At 45.2% G+C, this 20,586-nt stretch overlaps 1 protein-coding gene across 1 annotated transcript; it reads left to right on the forward strand.

The window, feature by feature from the left end:
* Positions 1 to 29: 29 nt before the first annotated feature.
* On the forward strand, positions 30 to 20,516 carry DUSP3 (dual specificity phosphatase 3). The gene is made up of 4 exons (XM_001362284.5): positions 30 to 151; positions 2,754 to 3,583; positions 10,998 to 11,224; positions 19,164 to 20,516. The coding sequence occupies exons 2-4, from the start codon at positions 3,195 to 3,197 to the stop codon at positions 19,361 to 19,363; spliced, it is 816 nt and encodes a 271-aa protein (XP_001362321.3). The 5' UTR covers positions 30 to 151; positions 2,754 to 3,194; the 3' UTR covers positions 19,364 to 20,516.
* The last annotated feature ends 70 nt before the right edge of the window (positions 20,517 to 20,586 follow it).

The raw sequence follows: 20,586 nt of genomic DNA on the forward strand, positions 1-20,586 counted from the left end.
CTCGGAACGATGGTTCCCTGGCCTGGGAAATGGGGATGTTAGAATTATTCTCTTTTGAAGGCTGCTTCCTAGATGGGCTGGGAGCGAGTGAGTGTTAAAAGCTTTCTGGAAAGCCCCCTGCAAACCAGTGAGCACCAGACAATAATGGATGGTGAGCTCCTCTTATTTACTCATGATGATGTTATAAAACTGAGCTTTGTCATGCTCAGTGTAGGGTGAGAATGAGAGATCCCACCGGGTCTCAGGTTCATTGGTCCTATGTAGGCAAGGCAAGAAAAAGTATCTTCCTCTGTAGTGAAGGAGGATGAGGACTTCAAAAAACAAACACTCCCAACTTTTAATCATTACACTCTGAAAAATCCTTAGTAACTTGGAACCCCAGGAATTAGAACTCTCCCTAGTGTTTTCATCTTCTTTAGAATTCCTTTAGAATCAAGGGCCTTGGTCTAGCTGTGGGACCTTGGACAAGTCACTTAATCCTTTACTGCTCTTTTTGTCTTAGGGTTGACACGTGATATTGATTTTAAGTCAGAAGGTAAGGGTTTAAAAAAAAAAAAGAATCAAGGGCTGAAAGTGTTATGTTTTCCAATAAAGGGAAAAGGCAGGATTGGGGTTAATGAATAATAGCTTAGCTTGCTAGCTATATAGGGGAGATTACAGTGAAATAAAGCTAGAAAGAGGCAAATTAGGGTCATGAAAAGAGGATAAGGAGGGACAAAGAGTACTCTCAGATTATTTATGTGTCTATCTCAAAGCTGTATGACTGTGAGCAAGTAACTTAACCAATTTTGACTGTTTCCTCATTTATATCACAGGGATAATAATGGCACCTACCTCCTAAGGCAGTTGTGATTATCAAATGAGATATTTATAAACATGCTTAGCATAGTGCCCAGAACATAGTAAGTATTATAGAAATGCTAATTATTATCACCATTATTATCTGGTTGGTCATTTTTATGGACAGCAGTCTTGGGGGTATAGATGAAGTGTTAACCTAAGAATTCTAGATTTATCGCTGCTACTTTTCAGTCATGTGAATTTTGGGACGAGTCCCTAGGCCTCATTTCCCCCCTCTGTAAAATAAATGGCAGGAGGAAAAAGAAAGCAGAAGTATTTAATCTGACCTCTCTAAGGTAGATCTACCAGCCAAGTTATGTATGTTTGGATCTACTTATGTCTTAAGATAAATTTGAGGGCCTATATGGAACCAAATTTCTTATATTTTCCATTTCTGAAAGTGTGTTCAAACAGACTGGATTAAGGATTCTTGTGTGGGATAGGAAACAGATTTAAATTATTTTTATGGCCCCTTTCATGAGCTCTAAGTTTCCTTCTAGCTCTGAATCCCACAATTCCAGAATCTCCTAAAGACCTTTCGATTCCCAGTTTCTATTTCTTTTCAGATAACACTCAATAACACTGAATGACTGACTCCAATTACACATCAGACTGATGGTCTCTGTGGAGTTGGCCACAAGGCATCTTCAAATGCACAGTGCCAGTCATTAAGGTCCATTGATTGTCCTATTAACCTTTAAAGGGTCCTCTATAATGATGTGATATATTTTATTTTATTTTTTGTTCTACTGTGTCCTACTCTTGGACTGGCTTAGGAATCATAGTCACTCCCCTTTTCTCAGGAATTTTAACAATTTCCTCTCTCTCTCTGTTTCTCTCTTTTTGTCTCTCTCTCTCTCTCTGTTTCTCTCTCTCTCTGTCTCTCTCTGTTTCTCTTTTTGTCTCTCTCTCTGTCTCTCTGCTTCTCTCTTTCTGTTTCTCTCTCTCTCTCTTTCTGTTTCTCTCTTTTTGTCTCTCTCTCTCTGCCTCTGTCTCTCTTTCTCTCTGTTTCTCTCTGTCTCTGTCTCTCTTTCTTTCTCTCTGTCTCTCTCTTTTAAGTAGATCTAGAATTTCACAGGTATTAGGAACTCTATTATTGGCATGGCTGGTCATTATCTTTCCTCCAAGAGTTAGCCATTTACCCTTCCTCTTCCCTGCCTTTCTTGGATAGGATCACAGTTATTGAAAACTCTATCAATATTTAATTCTAGTGCCTTCTTGTGTTCATTATCTCCCTGTTTGTCTCCTTCATTGGACTGGGAGCTCATCAAGGGCAGGGAGTGTCTTTTGCTTTTTGTAGCTCCAGTTCTTAGCACAATGTATGGCACAGAAGAGATGCTTAATAAATGTTATTGATTGACATGCAAGATCACCTTCTTCCCTCCAGGAATTAGCAATTTATCTTATTCCTCTCCCCCCCTTTTATAGACAGAATCATAAGTATTAGGAAATCTATCACTGCCCCCTCTCAAGGAATGAGCAATCTACCTTTTTTCCTCTTTTTTGATAGGACCACAAATATTAGGAACTTTATCAATGACAGGTGTGGTCCAATGCCCTCTGTGGAGGAGTTAGCAATTCATCTTTTTTTCTTTTTTCATAGGACCTCAGGTCAGGGTTAGGGGAATCTATTAATGACATATATAGTCTACTGTCCTCTCTAGAGAAGTTTATCAAAATTTACCTTTAAAAAAAAAAAAACCCTTACTTTCCAGTCTTAGAATCAATTCTGTGTATTGGTTTCAAAGCAGAAGAGCAGTAGGGCCTAGGCAATGGGAGTAAAGTGACTTATCCAAGGTCATACAGCTAGGAAGTGTCTAAGGCCTCTTTTGAACCCAAGACCTCCCATCTCCAGGCCTGGCAATCCACTGGGTCACCTGCTCAGCAGCCTTCACTTTTTTCTTTTTTCACAGGTTTTGGGAGATCTACCAAAGATATATACAGCTAACTGTCCTTTCTGGAGGAAAGAACAATTTAACATTTTTAGTGAGGGGAGGGTGGTAATGGGAAATCTATAAAGTCTGATCTGCTTCTGCTCCGTAATTGACGGTCCTAGAGTCACCCCTCCCCCACCCCCGCCCCTAACTGAGAGATTATGTAATTTGCTCAAGGTCAAAAGTCAGAGGGCAGAACTAGAACTCAGAGGCAACCACTTTAGGAGGCCAGCCCAGAACCTCTCCCCGCCCTAGAACCCATCCCCAAAGCCGAACCCCAAAAGCTCGAGATCCGGGTCCGGTGGCCAAAACAGGATCGTCGTCGGCCATATCGCTCCACCTAGCACGCTGGAGCGCTCGCAAGCCAGCCGCCAGGATGCTGGCATCCGGGTTAAACGCGAGGCGGCGGCTGAGGCGGGGATGGCGGCCAGTACGGACGCGGGCCAGGGCCAGGGCCAGGGCCAAAGGGCGGGCTCCAGCGGGTTGGGGCGTCGCGGGACGGGCAGGAGCGTTGGGATTTCGGGGTTCGAGATGAGCTCCTTCTCTGCTTCGTTGGGCGGGTCCAGGACGGCCTGCTCCAATGCCCTGGAGCCCGCTCTTGCCTCTGCTCTTGCCTCTGCTCCCGCCTCTACTTTGGTCTCCGCCTCCGCCCCCGCCTCCGTTTCCACCTCCGGCCCCCTCCCGGCCATGGCGGGCCGCTACGGGTTGTCTGTGCGGGATCTGAACGAACTGCTGTCGGAGGGCGGCTGCTACAGCCTTCCGAGCGAGTCCTGCAACGAGGTGACCCCCAGGATCTACGTGGGCAATGCGTAAGTCGGAGGAGGGAATCGGGACCCAGAACGCGCCCCCTGCCTCCCTTCTCCCCATGCATGCTCCCTGGGGGAAGGGAGCAGTCCTGCCCTCCTCAGCTCCGGACAATCTAGTGCAAACACCGCCCCCTTCTCCCCCTCCCCCCCTCCAAAGGTCAAGTTATTTGCTAATCGGGGACTGGCAGGGTCACGTGCATTAGCACCCCCAGGCTGGCTAGGAGGGGTGGGCCTGGGCTGGGGGCCAAGCTAGGTCGGACTGTCAGAAAATGAGCTTGGAGCCAGCCGGGGGAGGGGCGGGCCCGTTTTGGGGAGGGTGGGGTGCAGGTTGTCGTTTTCATTAATAGGTCACCTAATGAGTCGGCTTCTTGATGTATCATGTGATAATTGCTACCTGGATCTGCAGGGACAGCCTCGAAATTTTTCTGAAATTCTTGCCCCAGCCCCTGTGGGGACTGATGTCATAGACTCAGAATTAGAACTTTGATTGCCAGGGAGCTCTGGAAAGGGGAACTGGAACTCTGGAAAGGCATTTCCCCGCTGGGTTTGTGAGGTGCCCTGGGTTCTCCTCCCCTCCCCACTCTAAATACTTCCCAGAAGGTTTTTGCCTTTTTTTGGTGGGGCGGCATAGATTCCACTCTACCCCTTCTGTCTTGCTGCTCCAGCCCACATCACACAGCAGGCCTGGAGATATTGGCCAAAGGGGCCTTGGAGCCTTGGAGTTCAACCTGCCTCATTTTAGGGATGAATCACGGAGAGAAGGACAAAACCCCCCAAATTGTTAAATGTCTACTAAATAATAACAGTAGCTCATTTACATAGCACTTACTATGTGCTAGGCACTGTATTAAGGGTGTTTACCCTCATTTTACAGTTGGGGAAACTGAGACAGGAAGAGGTTAAAGTGACATACGCTGGGGGGGGGGGAAACTGGGTGACTCAGTGGATGGAGTAGAGAAGGGCGTTCCTGGGTTCAAATGTGGCCTCAGACACTTGCTAGCTGAGTGACCCTGGGCAAGTCATTTCATGTAGTTTGCCTCAGCTTCCCCATCTGCAAAATAAGCTGGAGAAGGAAATGGCAAACCAGTCCAAGTAGCTTTGCTAAGAAAACCCCAAATGGGGTTCTGAAGAGTTGGATACCACCGAAACCACTGAATAACCAGCAACAACCTATTACACTTACTATGGCCCAGGCGTTGTGCTAAACCAATATTATCTCATTTGATTCTTATCGGAAAGCCTTGGCCATTCATTTGGTGCTTTTATGATCCCCATTTTACAGTTGGGGAAAGGGAGGCAGGCAGCTGTTCGATGACTTGCACAGGGAGAGGCAGGCCGGGCCTCAGCCGCCTGCCCAGAGGGGCTGGTAACCTCATCCTCGCTATATTTATAGATCGCTCGGTGTGTGCGCCAGGCACGCTGCTAAGCGCATGACACTTTCATAAGAGCAAGAGCTACTCACCTCTGCAGGCTCCTGGCCACACGGTAGCGTGTACTATCCGAGGTGTAGAGCATGGACTGTTTTCTGTGTCTACAGCAAGCTTTTTGGATCGTGTGGTATGGGTGAGAGTCGATAAGGGAGCAGCTCTGTATTGGCCACTCAGGGACAGAGCCCTGGGCCTGCCGTCAGGAAGACCCTAGATCAGCTCTGGCCTCAGAGCCTGACTAGCTCGCCGCTTTCTGCCTCAGTTTCCCCAGCTGTAACTGAAGATGAGAACATCTCCTTCCTCCCGGGTTGTTGCCAAGGGTCCACTGAGGTGGCATTGGTAAAGCTCTTTGCACAAGAAGGTTAGCACCTGCTTGCTTCCTTCTTTGGCCTCCACACTGGCCCTGTGGTCTCGTCAGGGTGGTTGGGCAAGCTCCTCAGATATTTTTAAACCCTTACTTTCTGTCTTAGAATTGATACTGAATATAGGTTCCAAGGCAGAAGAGCAAGCATGGCTGGGCAATGGGGGTGAAGTGACTTGTTCAGGGTCACCCAGCTAGGAAGAGTCTAGGGCTGGATTTGAACCTGGGTCTTCCCAACTCTAGGTGGGAGCTGTAGCTGCTGTGCTGCCTAACTGTCCTGCGTCCAGGCATTTTCCATTATCCATTATCCCATATGAGATAAAGAGAGAGTGAGATGAGTGTGAAGGAGAGATGGGAAAGTCAGGACCTGGAAGAGAAAAGAGATCAGTTTTGCATAGAGAAGATTGGGGAGAGGGAGGAATTTGTGAAGAGGGGCTGTCCGAGCTGGGCCTCATGAAGGACTCCCCCAGCCAGACATGGTTGTGAGGCAGGGATTGGCGGGAGCTAGCCGAGCCCCAGAACGGTAGAAGGAGAGAGGCAGCGGCTCAGCTTGGCAAGAACCCCAAATGAAAAGTCAAGTGGGGTCCAGCCGCCACTGGGTTAGTCAGCTCCCAGCAGAGAAGGGCTGCCAGGATCAGGACTCTCTTTAATAGGCAGCGTAAAGTTGCTGAAGTGTGAGAGAAGGGATCCCAGGGAGATGCCTTAGAGAGATTACTTACGCAGCAGCAGAGGTATATCCAGAAGGAGAAGGGATAGCCTGGGGAGGAGAAGGGACAGAGATCCTCAAACACCTCTCTGCCAGAGGAAGCTGTGGCTCAGGGCCTGGAGTAGGCCTCGGTACCTCCTAGCTGGGTGACCCTGGGCAAGTCACTTAACCCTCATTTACTTTGGAACCAATACACCAGATTTATTCCAAGATGAAAGGTGAGGGCTTAAAAAAAAAGTGAGTTCATGCTGCTATGATATATGAAATTCTCTAGAGACTGTATTCTTTAGTTATATAATATAATATTTTATTTTTAACTAATTTTTTTATTCAGCCTCTTGCCATACCACAGAAGGCATCATCCACAAATATGTGTATATAGATTATCTCTTTTGCGTTTCCACTTCTCGGTGCATTCTCTGGAAGTGAACATTCACAAGTTATTTTTCAAATATTAAATTTGTTGCTGAATATAATGTTTTCTTAGTTCTGCTCATTTCACTATTATCTCATGTAATTCTTTCTAAGTTTTAAAATAATTAATCAGCTCATTATTTCTTACAATGCAGAAGTATTCCATCACAATCACTCCCTGCAATGTGTTTAGTCATTCCCCAATTAATAGACATCCTCTCAATTTCCATTTCGTAGCTCCCACGAAGAGAGCTGCTTTTAATATATTGAAGCCTCTGCTTTTAATATATTGAAGCCTATGGGTTCTTTTCCTTTATCCCTGCTCCCCCTGGAGAACAGACCCAGCAATGATGATACTGTGGAGTCAAAGGAGATACTCAGTTTTATAGTTCTGAGTATAATTTCAATATAATATTACTTAAAGACAGTTCAAGATTTCTTTCTTTTTTTTTTTTAACAGTTATCTTCCATCTTAGAATCAATACTGTGTATTGGTTCCAAGGCAGAAGAGCGGTAAGGGCTAGGCTATGGGGGTTAAGTGACTTGCCCAGGGTCACACAGCTAGGAAGTGTCTGGAGTCCCTAGGCCTGGCTCTCAATCCACTGAGCCTTCCAGCTGCCCACCAGGTCAAGATTTCTAAACTAGCCAGAGAACCCCCTACATAATTCAAGCGGGGCCCACCCCAGAGAGACATGACTGAGAGCAGCTCCCAAAAGCCAGTGTGTGTGTGTGTGTGTGTGTGTGTGTGTGTGTGTGGGCCCACAGCAGTAGTGCATGCATGTGACCCCCAAGAGGTTTTTTTCTGTGGACAATAGCCACACAAGAAGTGAATTTGAGACTTCCTTGGGGGCTTGGTGGAGCTTCTGGTTGATTACTTCTTCACCCTTAAGAGTTCTTATTTACAGATAAATAGGGAGCAGGTCTCCACCCTGCCAGTTTTTACTTTGGGACAAAAGAAGGGAGGATCTAACCTAGCCTAGGGAGAGACAGCTGGAGCTTCACCTCTAAAATTAAACTGTTTGAGTTTTAAATCAAAAGGCCTTGGGGGGGAGCAAAAAGGGATATAAATTAATATTAACTTTCCACATTGGGGGGGGGCTAATTGGAGTCAACTAATATCAGAGAGTTCAGCTATCAGAAAGGCCTCCGATTCTACTGGGTAGCCAAAAGGGTGGATTGTCAGTGTTTGGGGATTGGGGAGTGGAGGGGAGAGGGGCGGGTCTATGGTAAGGTAGGGTAAAGGCCCAGGGGTCCTCCCTCTATTTTACTGAGAGGACTGTGCTTGGGGACTCCTAGCTTATCTGCCATGTTGCTCTTCATTGCTGGCTCAGTGAAGATGGGAAGAGGCAAGATCACTGCTCAGAAGGCATAGAGAAGAGGCAGAACATTAAGGGCTGCCTCCATTTAAAGGAGGTTGGAGGATGAGAACAGTAAACCATAGGACTGCATTGTCATGGAAACTAAGGGAAGAGAAGAGGGGATCCATACGGAGGGGATGGTCTGTCCCATTGAATACGTGCCCAGAAAGTGGATAGAAAATGTGGATTTAGTGATCCGTGGTCCTTAGTGCCCTTGGGGAAACTTTCAGTAAAGGAGTGGGGAGAGAAGAGAGACTGTAAGGAGTGAAGGGAGTCGAGTGGGTGATGAGGAAGAGGAGACAAGCGTAGAAGACTCCATAAGGAGAGAAGAGGAGGGAGAGCAATCTGGAGGGGGTGAGCTGAGTCGAAGAAAGATTTTTTTTTTAAGGCTAGAGAAGATTGAGGCACACTTTTTAGGCTGAGTGGAAGGAATCAGTAGAAAGAATGATATTGAAGGTCTGTTAGAAGGAGGAATGGTTGCTAGACAAGGTCCTAGAGGAGATAGGAGGGAGGGAACCCAAGGTTTCTTGATGGAGGGGCTATTCTCCTTACCCTTTGCTTAGAAACTGGAGAAAAGGAAGAAGGGCTGTGTTCTAGGTGGGCGGTACCACAGCCTATCCTGGGATGGTAGCATTGGGAATAGAAAGGAGGGGATGGCTTTAAAAGATCCTGCTGAGAGGAAGCATCAGCAGATGGCATGTGGGACGGAAAGGAGAGGGAAGAATAATTCCAAGGCTGTGAATACAGACAGTAAGGTAAATGCTAGCACCCTTGGACAGAAATAATCAGAAGGAGATAATACATTTATCAAGACAAGATAAATATGAGTCAGTCAGTATTTATTAAGCCCCTGGTTTGTGCTAGCGCTCTATTTTCAGCACTGGATAGTTAGAGAGACAAAAAAAATCTCTGCCCTCAAGAAGCCTAAAATTCTAATGGGGTAAACAACATGTAAATAAATCAGCACATCCAGTAGAGATGGAAAGTAACCTTGAGGGGAAGAGTCTAGCAGGTGAGAATCATTGAGGTGCTAACCAGATGTCTAGATGGAGAGGTCTTTTTTTTTTTAACTCTTATTTTCTGACTTAGTAACAACTTAAGAGATAAGGGCAAAAGCTAGGCAAACAGGGTTAAGGGACTTACCCAGGGTCACATGGCTAGGACCTGTCTGCGACTGGCTTTGAACACAGGATCTCCCATCTCCAGGCCTGGTGCTCTATCCACCATGCTACCTAACTGCCCCCAGATGGAGATAGCTTTTTTTTTTTTTTTAAACCCTTACCTTCTGCAGTTTTCAGGGAGGGAAGCAGTAAGGGCTAGACATTTGGGGTCAAGTGACTTGTCCAAGGTTCCATAGCGAGGGAGTGTCTGAAGGCAAATTTGAACCCAGGTCCTCCTGGCTCCAGGCCTAGCATTCCATCCACTGAGTTGCCCAGCTGCCCCCTCCAGCTGTTGTAGATATATTTGGAGATGTGGGTCTAGAGCATGGGAGATAGGGCTCAGAGGTCTAGTTTTGGGAGCTATGTTGGGGTTGCAGTGGGAGTTTGGGGAGTGAATAGGACTGCCTAGGGAGAGGATAGAGTGAAGGAAGGAGAATCGAAGACAAGAACTGGAGGAGCACCTGCCTCTAGGAGAGGAGAAAGAGGCTAAGGGGAGCCTTAGGATGAGGGGCTACCAGCCCTGGAGGGGAGCCAGAGGAGTATGGGAGAGGAGGGAGGAGCAAGATGTCAAATGCTGCATGCAGAGGGGCCAAGAAGAATGCTGAGGAAAGGCCCCTGGAGACCTGGTCACCTTGGAGAGAGCAATATACAAAGAGAGAGGCGCATAGGATAAGTGTTGGGTTTAGAATCAGGTATACTGGCTTCCCAATTTTTGAGTAACACAAGGAAATTGGACTCAGTGGTCTCCAAGGCCCCTTCCAGCTTCCAAATCTGGTCCTCTAATCCCACTTTAAACCCCTGCCAGCTGTGTGACCCTGGCCAAATCGCCTAACCTTTCTGAGCTATTAGCTATAAAATGGAGGGAAAATAATAGCTCTTGCCCCAAAGGGTATAAATGTGAGGCTCAAAAGGGACAAAATGTATAAAGTACTTTGCAGATCTTTCTACAGAAATAGTAATAATAACTATATAGAGTACTTGAAGGTTTGCAAAGTACTTTAAGTATATTTTCTTGTTCTAATCGCCCAAGCCTGAGGTAGATGCTATTATCATCCTCATTTTGCAGATGAGGAAACTGAGGCCTGGAGAAGTTAAGGGTCTTAAGTGAATGTCTGAGGAACAATTTGAACTCAGACATTCCTGAGTCCAATTTGAACTCAGACATTCCTGAGTCCAAACTAAGCACCCTCTGAAACGTCATGTGCCGATTCTGCTTCCAGAGTATGAGGGACTGCACAAGGTGAAAGAGAGGATGAGTGGAATGGAAAATTAAGTATAAACTGCTTTCTCTTTTTACTGTGTTTATTGATAACTTTTGTTTTATGTGGCTTTCATTTCCTCCTCTCTACCAAGAAACCATCTCCCATAACAAAAAATAAGAAGAGGGAGAAAACCAGCTCAGTGATGTTAATCAGCACATCAGCCAGTGAGTGCTGGTTCAAGAAATTTGGGGGCAAAGGGGTAAGAGAGAGGAAGGTGAGGAGAGAGGAGGAAGGAAATAGAGGGGAGAAAAAAGGAGAGAGAGGGGAGAAGAATAAAGGAGAGAGAGGGACAGAGAGAGAAAGAGAGAGAGAGAGAGAGAGAGAGAGAGAGAAAGGGAGATTGAGAGAGAGAGGAGAGAGAGACAGAGAGAAAGAGAGGGAGAGAGACAGAGAAACAGAGACATATGGGGGGAGAGAGATGTGAAATGTTTCTTATGGACAAACCCCTGGGACTGGAGTTCTAAATACAAAAGAGAAGACAATGTCTGCTCCCAGCAAGCTCACTTTTTTGATAGGAACAGATCACTTGTGGAGGAATTTCAGCTGAAGTCTGGTGAAGTATTTGCTTCTGCAGAATAGCAAAAGGACCCATGGAGGTAGCTGCTGAGTTTTATTAATAAACCAAGTCAGACTGGAGCCTTGTGACCACCCCCACCCCTCCACCCCTCCTGGGGCTGTGCAAGCTGCTACACTAATGATTCATTCTCTGGTCATCCTCTTGCCATCCAGGACTGTGGCGCAGGACCTCGCCAGGCTGAAGCAGTTGGGGATTACGCATGTACTGAATGCTGCCGAGGGTTTGTCCTTCATGCATGTGAACACCAATGCCCAGTTCTATGAAGGTACCAACATCACCTACCTTGGCATCAAAGCCAACGACACAGAGGAGTTCAACCTTAGTGCTTACTTTGAGAAGGCAGCAGACTTCATCGGCAGTGCCCTGGCCCAGAAGAATGGTAAGGACATCGCTGGCAGCACCATTCCTGCCCCAGGCCCAGGCCAGGAGCTGGTGCTCATGAGGATGGGAATACCAGTGATGACTGGCAGTGACCAGATGAGTCAGGGCTCATTCTGGGCACACTAGTCTGCTTAGCAAGCAGGCCCCAAACACTATAAGACTGGCAGGCTTTATCCTGATTTCGCCCCTCTGACTAAGAACTTAAGGAGTGGCACTATTTCTAGTCATTGCCATTGCTTAAATAATGCATTGCCCATGGACTAAATATATAGGACTATAAATATAGGAGATGCATTTTGGGACGTGACTAGAGTGGGATTTGTTTTGCTTAACTATACATATTGGTTATAAGGGGTTCATTTTTAGTTTTTTTTTCCTTTTAATCTAAGGGGAAGGGACCAGCTAGGTAGCTCAGTGCATCAGGCCTGGAGACAGAAGGACCTCAGTTCAAATGTGTCATCTGATACTTCCTAGCTGTGTGACCCTGGACAAGCCACTTAACTGCCATTGCCTAGCTCTTGCTTTTCTGTCCTAGAGTTGTTACTAGGGCAGAAAGTAAAGGGTTAAAAACATTAAACTGGGGGGAGGGAGGAGGGAGGAGAAATGCTTGTCAGTTGAAAGAAAATTTAATGAAAGAAAATGTGTTGATCCAAAGCTGTTCTCAGTAACTTGCCTGCTGGTACAATTGCAGAAGCCCTTTAGCTCTTCAGGGTCCAGAAAGAGCAGAGCAGTCATGCTGAAACCTAAGCAGTGGTGCCCAGGGGAGTGCAGAAAGGTCAGCTCCTCCTGCCCAGCCCTTCTTTGCTGCTCCTGCAGCGGCGGCGGTGGCGACTGCTGGTTGTTCTGTGCCGCTTCTCCCTGTTATTTCATCTTGGCCCTCAAACCTCAGCTCCCTTTGATGACCTTCCCCAAATAATTGTTGCTGACCTAACAACCACTCAGACATTTTTGGTCCCATTTCCATTCCAGGTCAGTTTAATAAACATTGATAAGCACCTCCTTTGTGCCAGGCACAGTGCTAGACTTGGGAGATGAAAAGACAAAAGGTGAAACACTGCTGTCAAAGGCTTTATCTTCAGAAGGAATGAAAATATGTCAAATACTGATGTGCATAAATTGGGAAGAAGGTCACCTAGGCCAGGATAGGAAAAACTTCCTGTAGAAGGTTATTCTGGAAGGAAGCTAGGGATCTAAGAGGTGCATGTGAAGCCAGGCATTATAAAGGGATGGAGGTGGGAAATGGAAGTGTTATCCACACCAGTAGCTATCCTTTTCCTCTTTCTTTGATCTCCTTGGGGTATAAACTTAGTAGTGGTATTGCTGGATTTCAGAAGTTATTCCAGTTTAGTAACTTCCAGGATATATTTCCAAATTGCTTTCCAGTGACTGGGTCAGTTCACTCTTCCACCAACAGCACATTCATTTCCCTGTTTTCTCCACAAGCCACCTTCAGTATTTGTCATTTTCCTTTTTTATCAGCTTTGCCAATTTGATGGGTAGGAGGTGAAAACCCAGAGTTGCTTTAATTTTCTTTTTTTTTTTTTAAGAAAGTGATTTGAAGCATTTTTGCCTATGGAAATTGCTAACTTGAATTTCTTACCCTAAAAACTGTCTGTTCATATTATTTGACCATTTATCAATTGGAGAATGACTTATTCAAATAACTCTTATTCATATAAATTCGAATCACTTCCCTATATAATTTGGAAATGAGACTTTTATCAGAGAAACTTGCTACAAAGATTTTCCCCCCCTAGTTACTTGCTTCTCCTGATTTTTCCTGAATTAGTTTTATTTATGCAAAACCCTTTTCCCCCCACATTATTTAATTAATTTTTTTAGGATATTTTTCCATGGTTACGTGATTCATTTTCTTTCCCTCCCCTCTCTGAGCTGATAAACAATTCCACTGGGTTATACATATCTTATTACTCAAAACCTATTTCCATGTTATTCATATTGTAATAGTCATCTTTTAAAACCACAACCCCAAATAATTTACTCAGATAACCAAGTAATAAATTATATGTTTTTCTTCTGCATTTCTACTCCCACAGTTCTTTCTCTAGATGTAGATAGCATTCTTTCTCATAAGTTCCATGGGATTGGCCTGGATCAATACATTGCTATTAGTAGCAAAGTCTATTACATTTGGTCATCCTACAATATTTCAGTTACTGTATATAATGTTCTCCTGGTTCTGCTCATTTCACTCCACATCAGTTCATGGAGGTCTTTCCAGTTCTTATAGAAATCAAGCAGTTCAGTATTCCTTATGGCACAAAGTATTCCATCACCATCATATACCACAATTTATTCAGCCATTCTCTAATCAAGAGACACCCACTTGTTTTCCAATTTTTTGCCACCACAAAAAGTACAGCTATAAATATTTTTGTACTAACTTTTTTTTTTTGTTTCCTTGGGGTGCAAACCCAATAATGGTATATAGCTGGATCAAAGGGCTTGCAATTTTTTAAAGCCCTTTGGGCCCAATTCTTCCTCCTCATTTTGTAGTCTTCCACTTGAGCACCCTGATTATGTAAGATAATTTCCCTACTCTTCATCTTTCCCTGATTTCTTGGCCTCCATTGTATTCCTTTCCCACCCACGTTCCTCTTTTCTTCTAAGATGATTAAAATATTTAAAAAAAAATTCTTCATACCTCCTACTTAACTTTCTCTGTTACCTTTAATGATGATTGGGACACTTGAGTCATTTCCCCCATCAGAATATAAATACTTCATCTTTGGTTAGTCTTTTATGATTGCTTACTCCTATTTACCTATTTATTTTTCTGTTAGTTCCTTTCAAACATTTCAAAGTTTCTATTCATCTCTGGTATTTTTTTGTATGGGAATGCTTAGAAATCCTCTATTTCATTAAAGAATAGTTTTCCCCCTTAGAGGGTTGTTATATGCATCTTTGCTGGGTAAGTTGTTCTTGGTGGTAACATGTATCTTTTGCCTTTTGGAATATTATTATTGTATCTTGGATCTCCCTATCATATGAATAGCTCTTTACGGTGGTATTTTTTTTGTTGTTTCTTTATTCTTCTAGCCTTACTTCCTGAATGTAGACTTTGTGTTAGAGCCAGGCTTTGCATACTCCTGGAGAGAGGGCCTTGCTTGTTCCTGATTTCTGTTTTCTAAGGTCCTGCTGCTACTTTCTTCTGCTACTAAGTTCTGTATTCAAGGATCTTAGAAGTGACTCAGAATAGGGACTTATAGGTTTTCAGTGTGCTCAAAGCTATCTAATCCTGAGCAAAGTCTGATTGACATCCTGGTCTTAGTCGGTATCAAGCTCCTTATTTGGATTTGGGTCTGGAAAACACCATCATAGACTTGCTGCTGGTTGGAATTCCATTAGACTGCTGTGACAGAACTGCAGGCTCACCTTTGACCTGAGCTTCTCTACCCTGAATATACTGTTGCAGGCTTCAATCTGGGCTGAGGGCTGGAGCAGAGACCCTGCTTTGCTCAGGGAGTTAAAACCACCCAATTACAGTTCACTTTTGTTCCTGCTCCATGCCCAGTACACAGCCCTAGACTCAAGATCATTCTGCCCTGGACCACTGACTCCAGGCTCAGGCCTCTTCCTAGGTCCACATCGGAGCTCCAACCCAGTGTGGGTGTAGAAGTTAACAGAGCTTCCAGTTAGCCCCTGTTCTGGCTCCCAGAAGTCAGGCCCCTCGGTGCTGGACCCCAGACCTCTTCGTGCTCTAGAACACAGCCACAGGTTTGGAAAGGCTCCATGGGACAACTTTCTGGCTACACCCTATCTCCAGTGTTGCACAGATCTCTGTTTCTGTGTTGAAGTGGTCTGGAAAAAACGATTAAATGTGATTTTTCTTTGGGTTCTCCAATCTAGAATCAGTTTGGTGTTTTGTTAGGTCTTTGCAGCATATTTGGGATTGTGTGTGTATGTGTGTGTGTTTGTGCTGTGCTCCTCCTTGGACATCTTGGTTAGTCTCTTCAGATTAAAGATGAGGGAGAGGGAGATACAGACAGACAGGCAGACAGAGAGACAATGACTTTGGATTCTGGCCCGTCCATTCTCTAGTAGCACCTTCTTGTCCAGGCAGCTTGTCATCCCAATGTTTAGGGTATGATCTTGGGGACATCCTGATCAAGGAATTGAGAGTATCCTTGCTTGATTCACTGCATTAGGAGGAAACTTTATTTATTTGGGGATTAAAGCCTTGCTGTACCTAGACAGTGCTATACCACAGATGAGTAACTCCTTAGAATGTCTTAATATTTCTTGTTGTCTCATAGAATCTATTAACTTCTGTTTGGTCCATTCCTATGTCTGAGGAGTCTGCTTAGGGACTTTGAAAACCAGATGACCATTCCCTACCATTTTCAGTATAGTTGAATGGAGGCTGGACAAAGAAACCATAGCAAGTCTTACTGCTTCCTAATTGAGTGATGGTGGGTAAATCACTTCATTTGTGTGGCCCTCCGTTTTGTCATCTATAAAGTGCATACAGCCAGGCCTGGCAGTGCAGGCCTAGAATCCCGCTCCCGGGGAGGCTGAGACTGGCAGGTTACTTGAGCTCTGGAGTTCTGGGCTAAGCTGATTGGGTGTAAGCTGCCTGTGTGGAGCTCAACCAGCCTTGGTCTGAGATGGGACAGGTCAGTAACAGGGTTGAGTCTGAGAGTGGTCGATGCACTTCTAGCCTGGGAGAGATAGGAAAACTGTCTCTTAAAAACAGTTAGAATAAGAATACTTTATGCTACCCACCTCACAAGGTTTTTATGAAGTTCAAATGAAATAATGGTTGTGAAAGGGAGGAATAGGGTATAGCAGGAAGTGTGCTGGCTATAGAATTAGAGGACTCGAATTCAAATCATGGCACTGCCACTTATACCTGTGTGACCTTGGGTGATTGCCTCAGTTTCTTTGTGTATAAAATGAGGGGTTGGATCAGGTCCCTTTTCAGCCCTAAATCTTTTTTTCTTTTAAACCCTTACCTTCCATTTTAGAATCAATACTGTGTATTGGTTCTAAGGCAGAAGAGTGGTAAGGGCTAGGCAATTGGGGTTAAGTGACTTGCCCAGGGTCACACAGCTAGGAAGTATCTGAGGCCAGATTTGAATCTAGGACTGCCAGTCTCTAGGCCTGGCTCTCAATCCACTGAGCCACCCAGCTGCCCCCTCAGGCCTAAATCTTTACCAAGAGCTGTGTCACCATACAGAACTAAATAGATTTTGGTCTTCCCCTCCCTGCCATGTTGGTCACATTTTAGGCTGGGAAGTTGCTCTTAAGCAAAGGGACTCAGAGTCCCATGGTTAGCTTCTGTGACATTGGAACCAGGAGAAAGAAATTCAGTTCATTAGACTGCTTGGGAAATGAGCCAGCTAGCATATATTTCCCTGAAGCAGATGTCAGGGAACTGCTCAGGATTTATGTTTCAGTTTAGAGAAGGAGAATGTGCCAGGTCAAGCACACCCTTCTTCTCCTAACTTGTGGATGAGGTCTCAGGGAAATACACTAGCAGGTGTGTGTGTGTATTTTTGATAACTATATTTCTCCTCCAAAATATTTCACTGTATTTTCCCCCAATTACACACAGAAACAATTTTTAACATTTGTTTTCTAACATTTTGGGATCCAAATTCTCTTCCTCCCCTTTCCATTCCTCAAGTCAGTGAGTAATCTGATATAGGTTATACACATGCCATCATGTAATACATATTTCCTTATTCATCATGTTGTGAAAGCAGACACATGTCACATATTCAAGAAGAAACTCATGAAGGAAATAAGGTGACAAATGGTGTGCTTCAATCTGCATTCACACTTGCCATCAGTCCCTCCTATGGCAATGAATAGCATTTTTCATCATGAGTCCGTGGCAGCTAGTTCTCTTGGATCTTTGCATTGCTGATAGTAGTAAAGTCATTCACAGCTGATCATTGCATGGTATTGCAAAGAACAGTGTTCTGGTTCTGCTCACTTCTCTTTGCATCAGTTTATAGAAGCCTAGTTTTTTTTTTTTTCTGAAATAATCCCACTTGTCAGCTCTTATGGCATGATAGAATTCTATCACAATCATATGTCAGAACTTGTTCAACCATTCCCCAGTTGATGGAACTCCCCTCAGTTTCCAATTCATTGCCACACAAGAAGAGCTGCTATAAATATTAAATAAAATTAATATAAATAATATAAATAAAAATAAATAAGTAGAACCCTTTCTGTGATCTCTTTGGGATACAGACCTAGTAATAGCATTATTGGGTCAAAAGGCGTACGCAGTTTTTTAGTCCTTTGGGTGATAAACATATTTTAACAGAATCCGTTTCCTTGGTAATCCTCTGTATTTTATGAATTTAAAAACATTGTGGGAAGGGGCCTATAAGGTTTACCAAAACCATGACACACAAAAAGAGGAAGAACCCCCTTGGTCTAATGGATTTTCTTTAGCATTTGCCCCTAGAAACAGATTATGCTAGGTTCAGGGTTTGAATGTTGAATGGGATGTCTTCTCCACTGAGAGCACTGATTTGAATTCAAGTTCCTTCCCATTCAAAAATGGCTGTGCCTGGAAGCATCTACCAGGAGTCACCCACTGGAATAAAATAATCCTGCACATGAAGAAGGGCTCTCTAAGCTCCTCTATTTAGATTTCTGCCTCAAGGGGAATCTCAGCCCAGGGTTAAGGAGAGGCTGTGAAATAAGCAAAGTTTAGGGCCTGTGACTTAATGAGTAAATTGCACTTGGTGTGTTCCAGGCAACTAAAAACATTCAGAACCCCCAGTCAGACAAAATGTAAATCTCCTGAAGATATTCACCTTATGATCTGAAAAAAGACTCTGAAATAGGAGAAATGGCATGGAGCTTAATGGCAAACCCTACCCACCCCAGGCTCCAGAGACCTGGAAGGTGCTGCAAAACTAATATCTGGGGAAAGAGGAAGTCAGAAATGTTTATCTTTTTGTTTTGTTTGATGTGCTCCTAAGTGCAAAGAACTTCCAGTGAGGAAATACACTGTGCCTGTGGGACTCAGCTTGAGGCCTTCCCTGTGGTCCCAGAGCCAGTAGGAGTCTAAGTGGAGCTGGAACCTATCCTTCCTGACTCAGAAACCAGCCCTTTATTTCTTCTGGGTCTTCAGAATGAGCTACTTCAGCTTAGCAATGCTCCCTGCAACATGGTCTGTACACTAAAGACTCAACAGGAGTAGGAGTGTCATTGACCATCGGAGAGGTGCCTGATCCTATTGGATTTTTCCCCATGCCCCAGATAGGCCCTATTGGTATGATTTTTAAAAAATAATTCTTTTTTTATCATGAACTTAAGAGCCATCAAAAAGATGAGTTTTTTCATATACAAAGGAAGACGGGAAAAAAGGATTTCTATGAACCTGCCATGAACAATTTTTTAATATATGAATTATTTTTAACACAGGTCCAGTACTGCCATTACATACCCGTGTCCCTTTTCTGAACTTCCTGCACCTCTCTTACATGTATTTTTAACTTTTCATTAATATTATTTTCTATTTTTTGCTATCACTATCATCCTTCCTCAACAACCCTCAACCACTCTCGCCTCCCTGAATAAAAGCTCTCCCTTGGGAAAAACTAGTCAACCAAAACAAGTTTCTGTTCTATTGATCTTCTCTGAAAATGTATGCCTTATCCTGGATCTGCGGCCCTCCCCCTCTGCTGAGAAGAGGAAGGCCTTCCTCATCCTCAGCCTTTGGCACTGTGATTGGTCATTGCATCCGTCTGAGTTCTTAAGTCATTTCCATGCCACATTCATCGGATAAATTGCTCTCCTGGTTCCCCTCCTGTCACTGCATCACTTCCTACAGACCTACTCCATTTTCTCTGCATTTGGGCCTTTTGTCGTTCCTTGTGGTGCCTTCCGTTCCTTGGTTGAAGTCTGCCAGCGCCGATGTGATTCTCTCTCTTTGGTCCTCATTTCAGGCAAGGTGCTCGTCCACTGCCGAGAAGGTTACAGCCGCTCGCCTACTCTGGTCATCGCGTACCTCATGCTTCGCCAAAAGATGGACGTCCGCTCTGCGGTGAGCATCGTGAGGCAGAACCGGGAGATCGGCCCCAATGATGGTTTCCTGATGCAGCTCTGCCAGCTGAATGAGAGACTAGTTAAGGAGGGAAAATTGTAACCCACTAAGAATCCAAGGCGAGGCCGGGGGAGTCCCCGAGCAGTTCCCAAGCATGCTGCCCCAGCAGGTTAGGTTATACCACAGGCACCTTTCCAAGCACTCGTTTTAGGACCTTCCAGGGAGCCCTTCTGAAAGAGGTTCCCTGCCCTGCTCACCCGCCGGGGGAGACCTCGGGGGAGGGAGCTTCCTCAGAAGGCTCATTCCTGGTAACTCCCTGTGAATCGTAACGTTTTCCCCTGCCCCTGCGGTGGGGCTCCGACCCGACAGCCCAGGGGCGTTTGTCTTCACCTCACCCTGGCACAGAGCCGGAAGCCGGTCAGTGTTGGGGTCCCTTTAGAATCCAAGATGAGCAAACCTGGTAGAGGTGCCTTTCCCCAGGGCCTGGCCCTTAGCACTTCCAAGCCCTGGACAAGCCTCTCCGAGGAGGCAATGGCCTTCTTACCCCCGGTGGCCTCCTTTTCCCCCCAAGCCTGGGCACTCCCAGACCTGCCCCACCGGCCTCCACTCTCTTCTCGGGGCAGCCTGGGCCGGGCGGCAGAGCTAGGAAGCACCCCTTACCCCTTGTCTCAGTGAGCCCCGGGATGCTGGTGACTGGGGGGTTCCCATGAAAAAAGTGCCTTAAGTTAAAGGCATCTAGAGGAAAAGCGAACGTTAAAAAGGAAGAGAAAATGAAGGGGATTTGTCCTCTTTTCCCTGTTCCCCGTAATGTTGATGCAAATCCTTGGGAATCTTGAATCCAGAACTGGTTTCATTGGCAGTTTTTGCCCCTCCTCTGCTCCTCGTTTGTTACAAGAGTGGTGTTGGCCTCTTTATATTAGCGCCCCACCCCTCCCAGGCCCAGACTCTGTAACTGTCTCACCATTTGGAGGGTTTTGCAGTAGGTGACAGAGATGATGGGCATCTGGATGTTCTTTTCAGGTTGGTTTCTATTTAGAGTTTAGGGTGAGGGCATCCTCCAGTAATAGATGTGCATGTGTCTGTCCCCTTTGGGAGCCTGGCAGCAGGGAGAGAGGGCCCAGGTTAATTAGAGCGAGGGTGATTCCCCCGCAGGTTCTTGGGGAGTTGGGGAGTTCTTCACACTTTCATTTGATCTTTAAGATTACTGGAACCTTTCAAGCAGCCACCAGAAATAAAATATATTGTCGTGACTGAATGGAGCCTTAATTGATGGCAAATTTCACTTTTTTTCCCTTTCCACCCCTCATTTTTCTGATCCTGCCTAG

This window comes from Monodelphis domestica, chromosome 2 (genome assembly GCF_027887165.1).
Source record: "Monodelphis domestica isolate mMonDom1 chromosome 2, mMonDom1.pri, whole genome shotgun sequence".
In the NCBI taxonomy this organism is placed as follows: domain Eukaryota; kingdom Metazoa; phylum Chordata; class Mammalia; order Didelphimorphia; family Didelphidae; genus Monodelphis; species Monodelphis domestica.

What these genes read in the sequence shown, in the direction of transcription:
- DUSP3 (XM_001362284.5), top strand. Translation starts at nt 3,195, where the DNA reads ATGGCGGCCAGTACGGACGCGGGCCAGGGCCAGGGCCAGGGCCAAAGG. An exon ending in AGGATCTACGTGGGCAATGC is followed by an intron (nt 3,584 to 10,997) that starts GTAAGTCGGAGG and finishes CTTGCCATCCAG; the next exon opens with GACTGTGGCGCAGGACCTCG. An exon ending in TGCCCTGGCCCAGAAGAATG is followed by an intron (nt 11,225 to 19,163) that starts GTAAGGACATCG and finishes TCCTCATTTCAG; the next exon opens with GCAAGGTGCTCGTCCACTGC.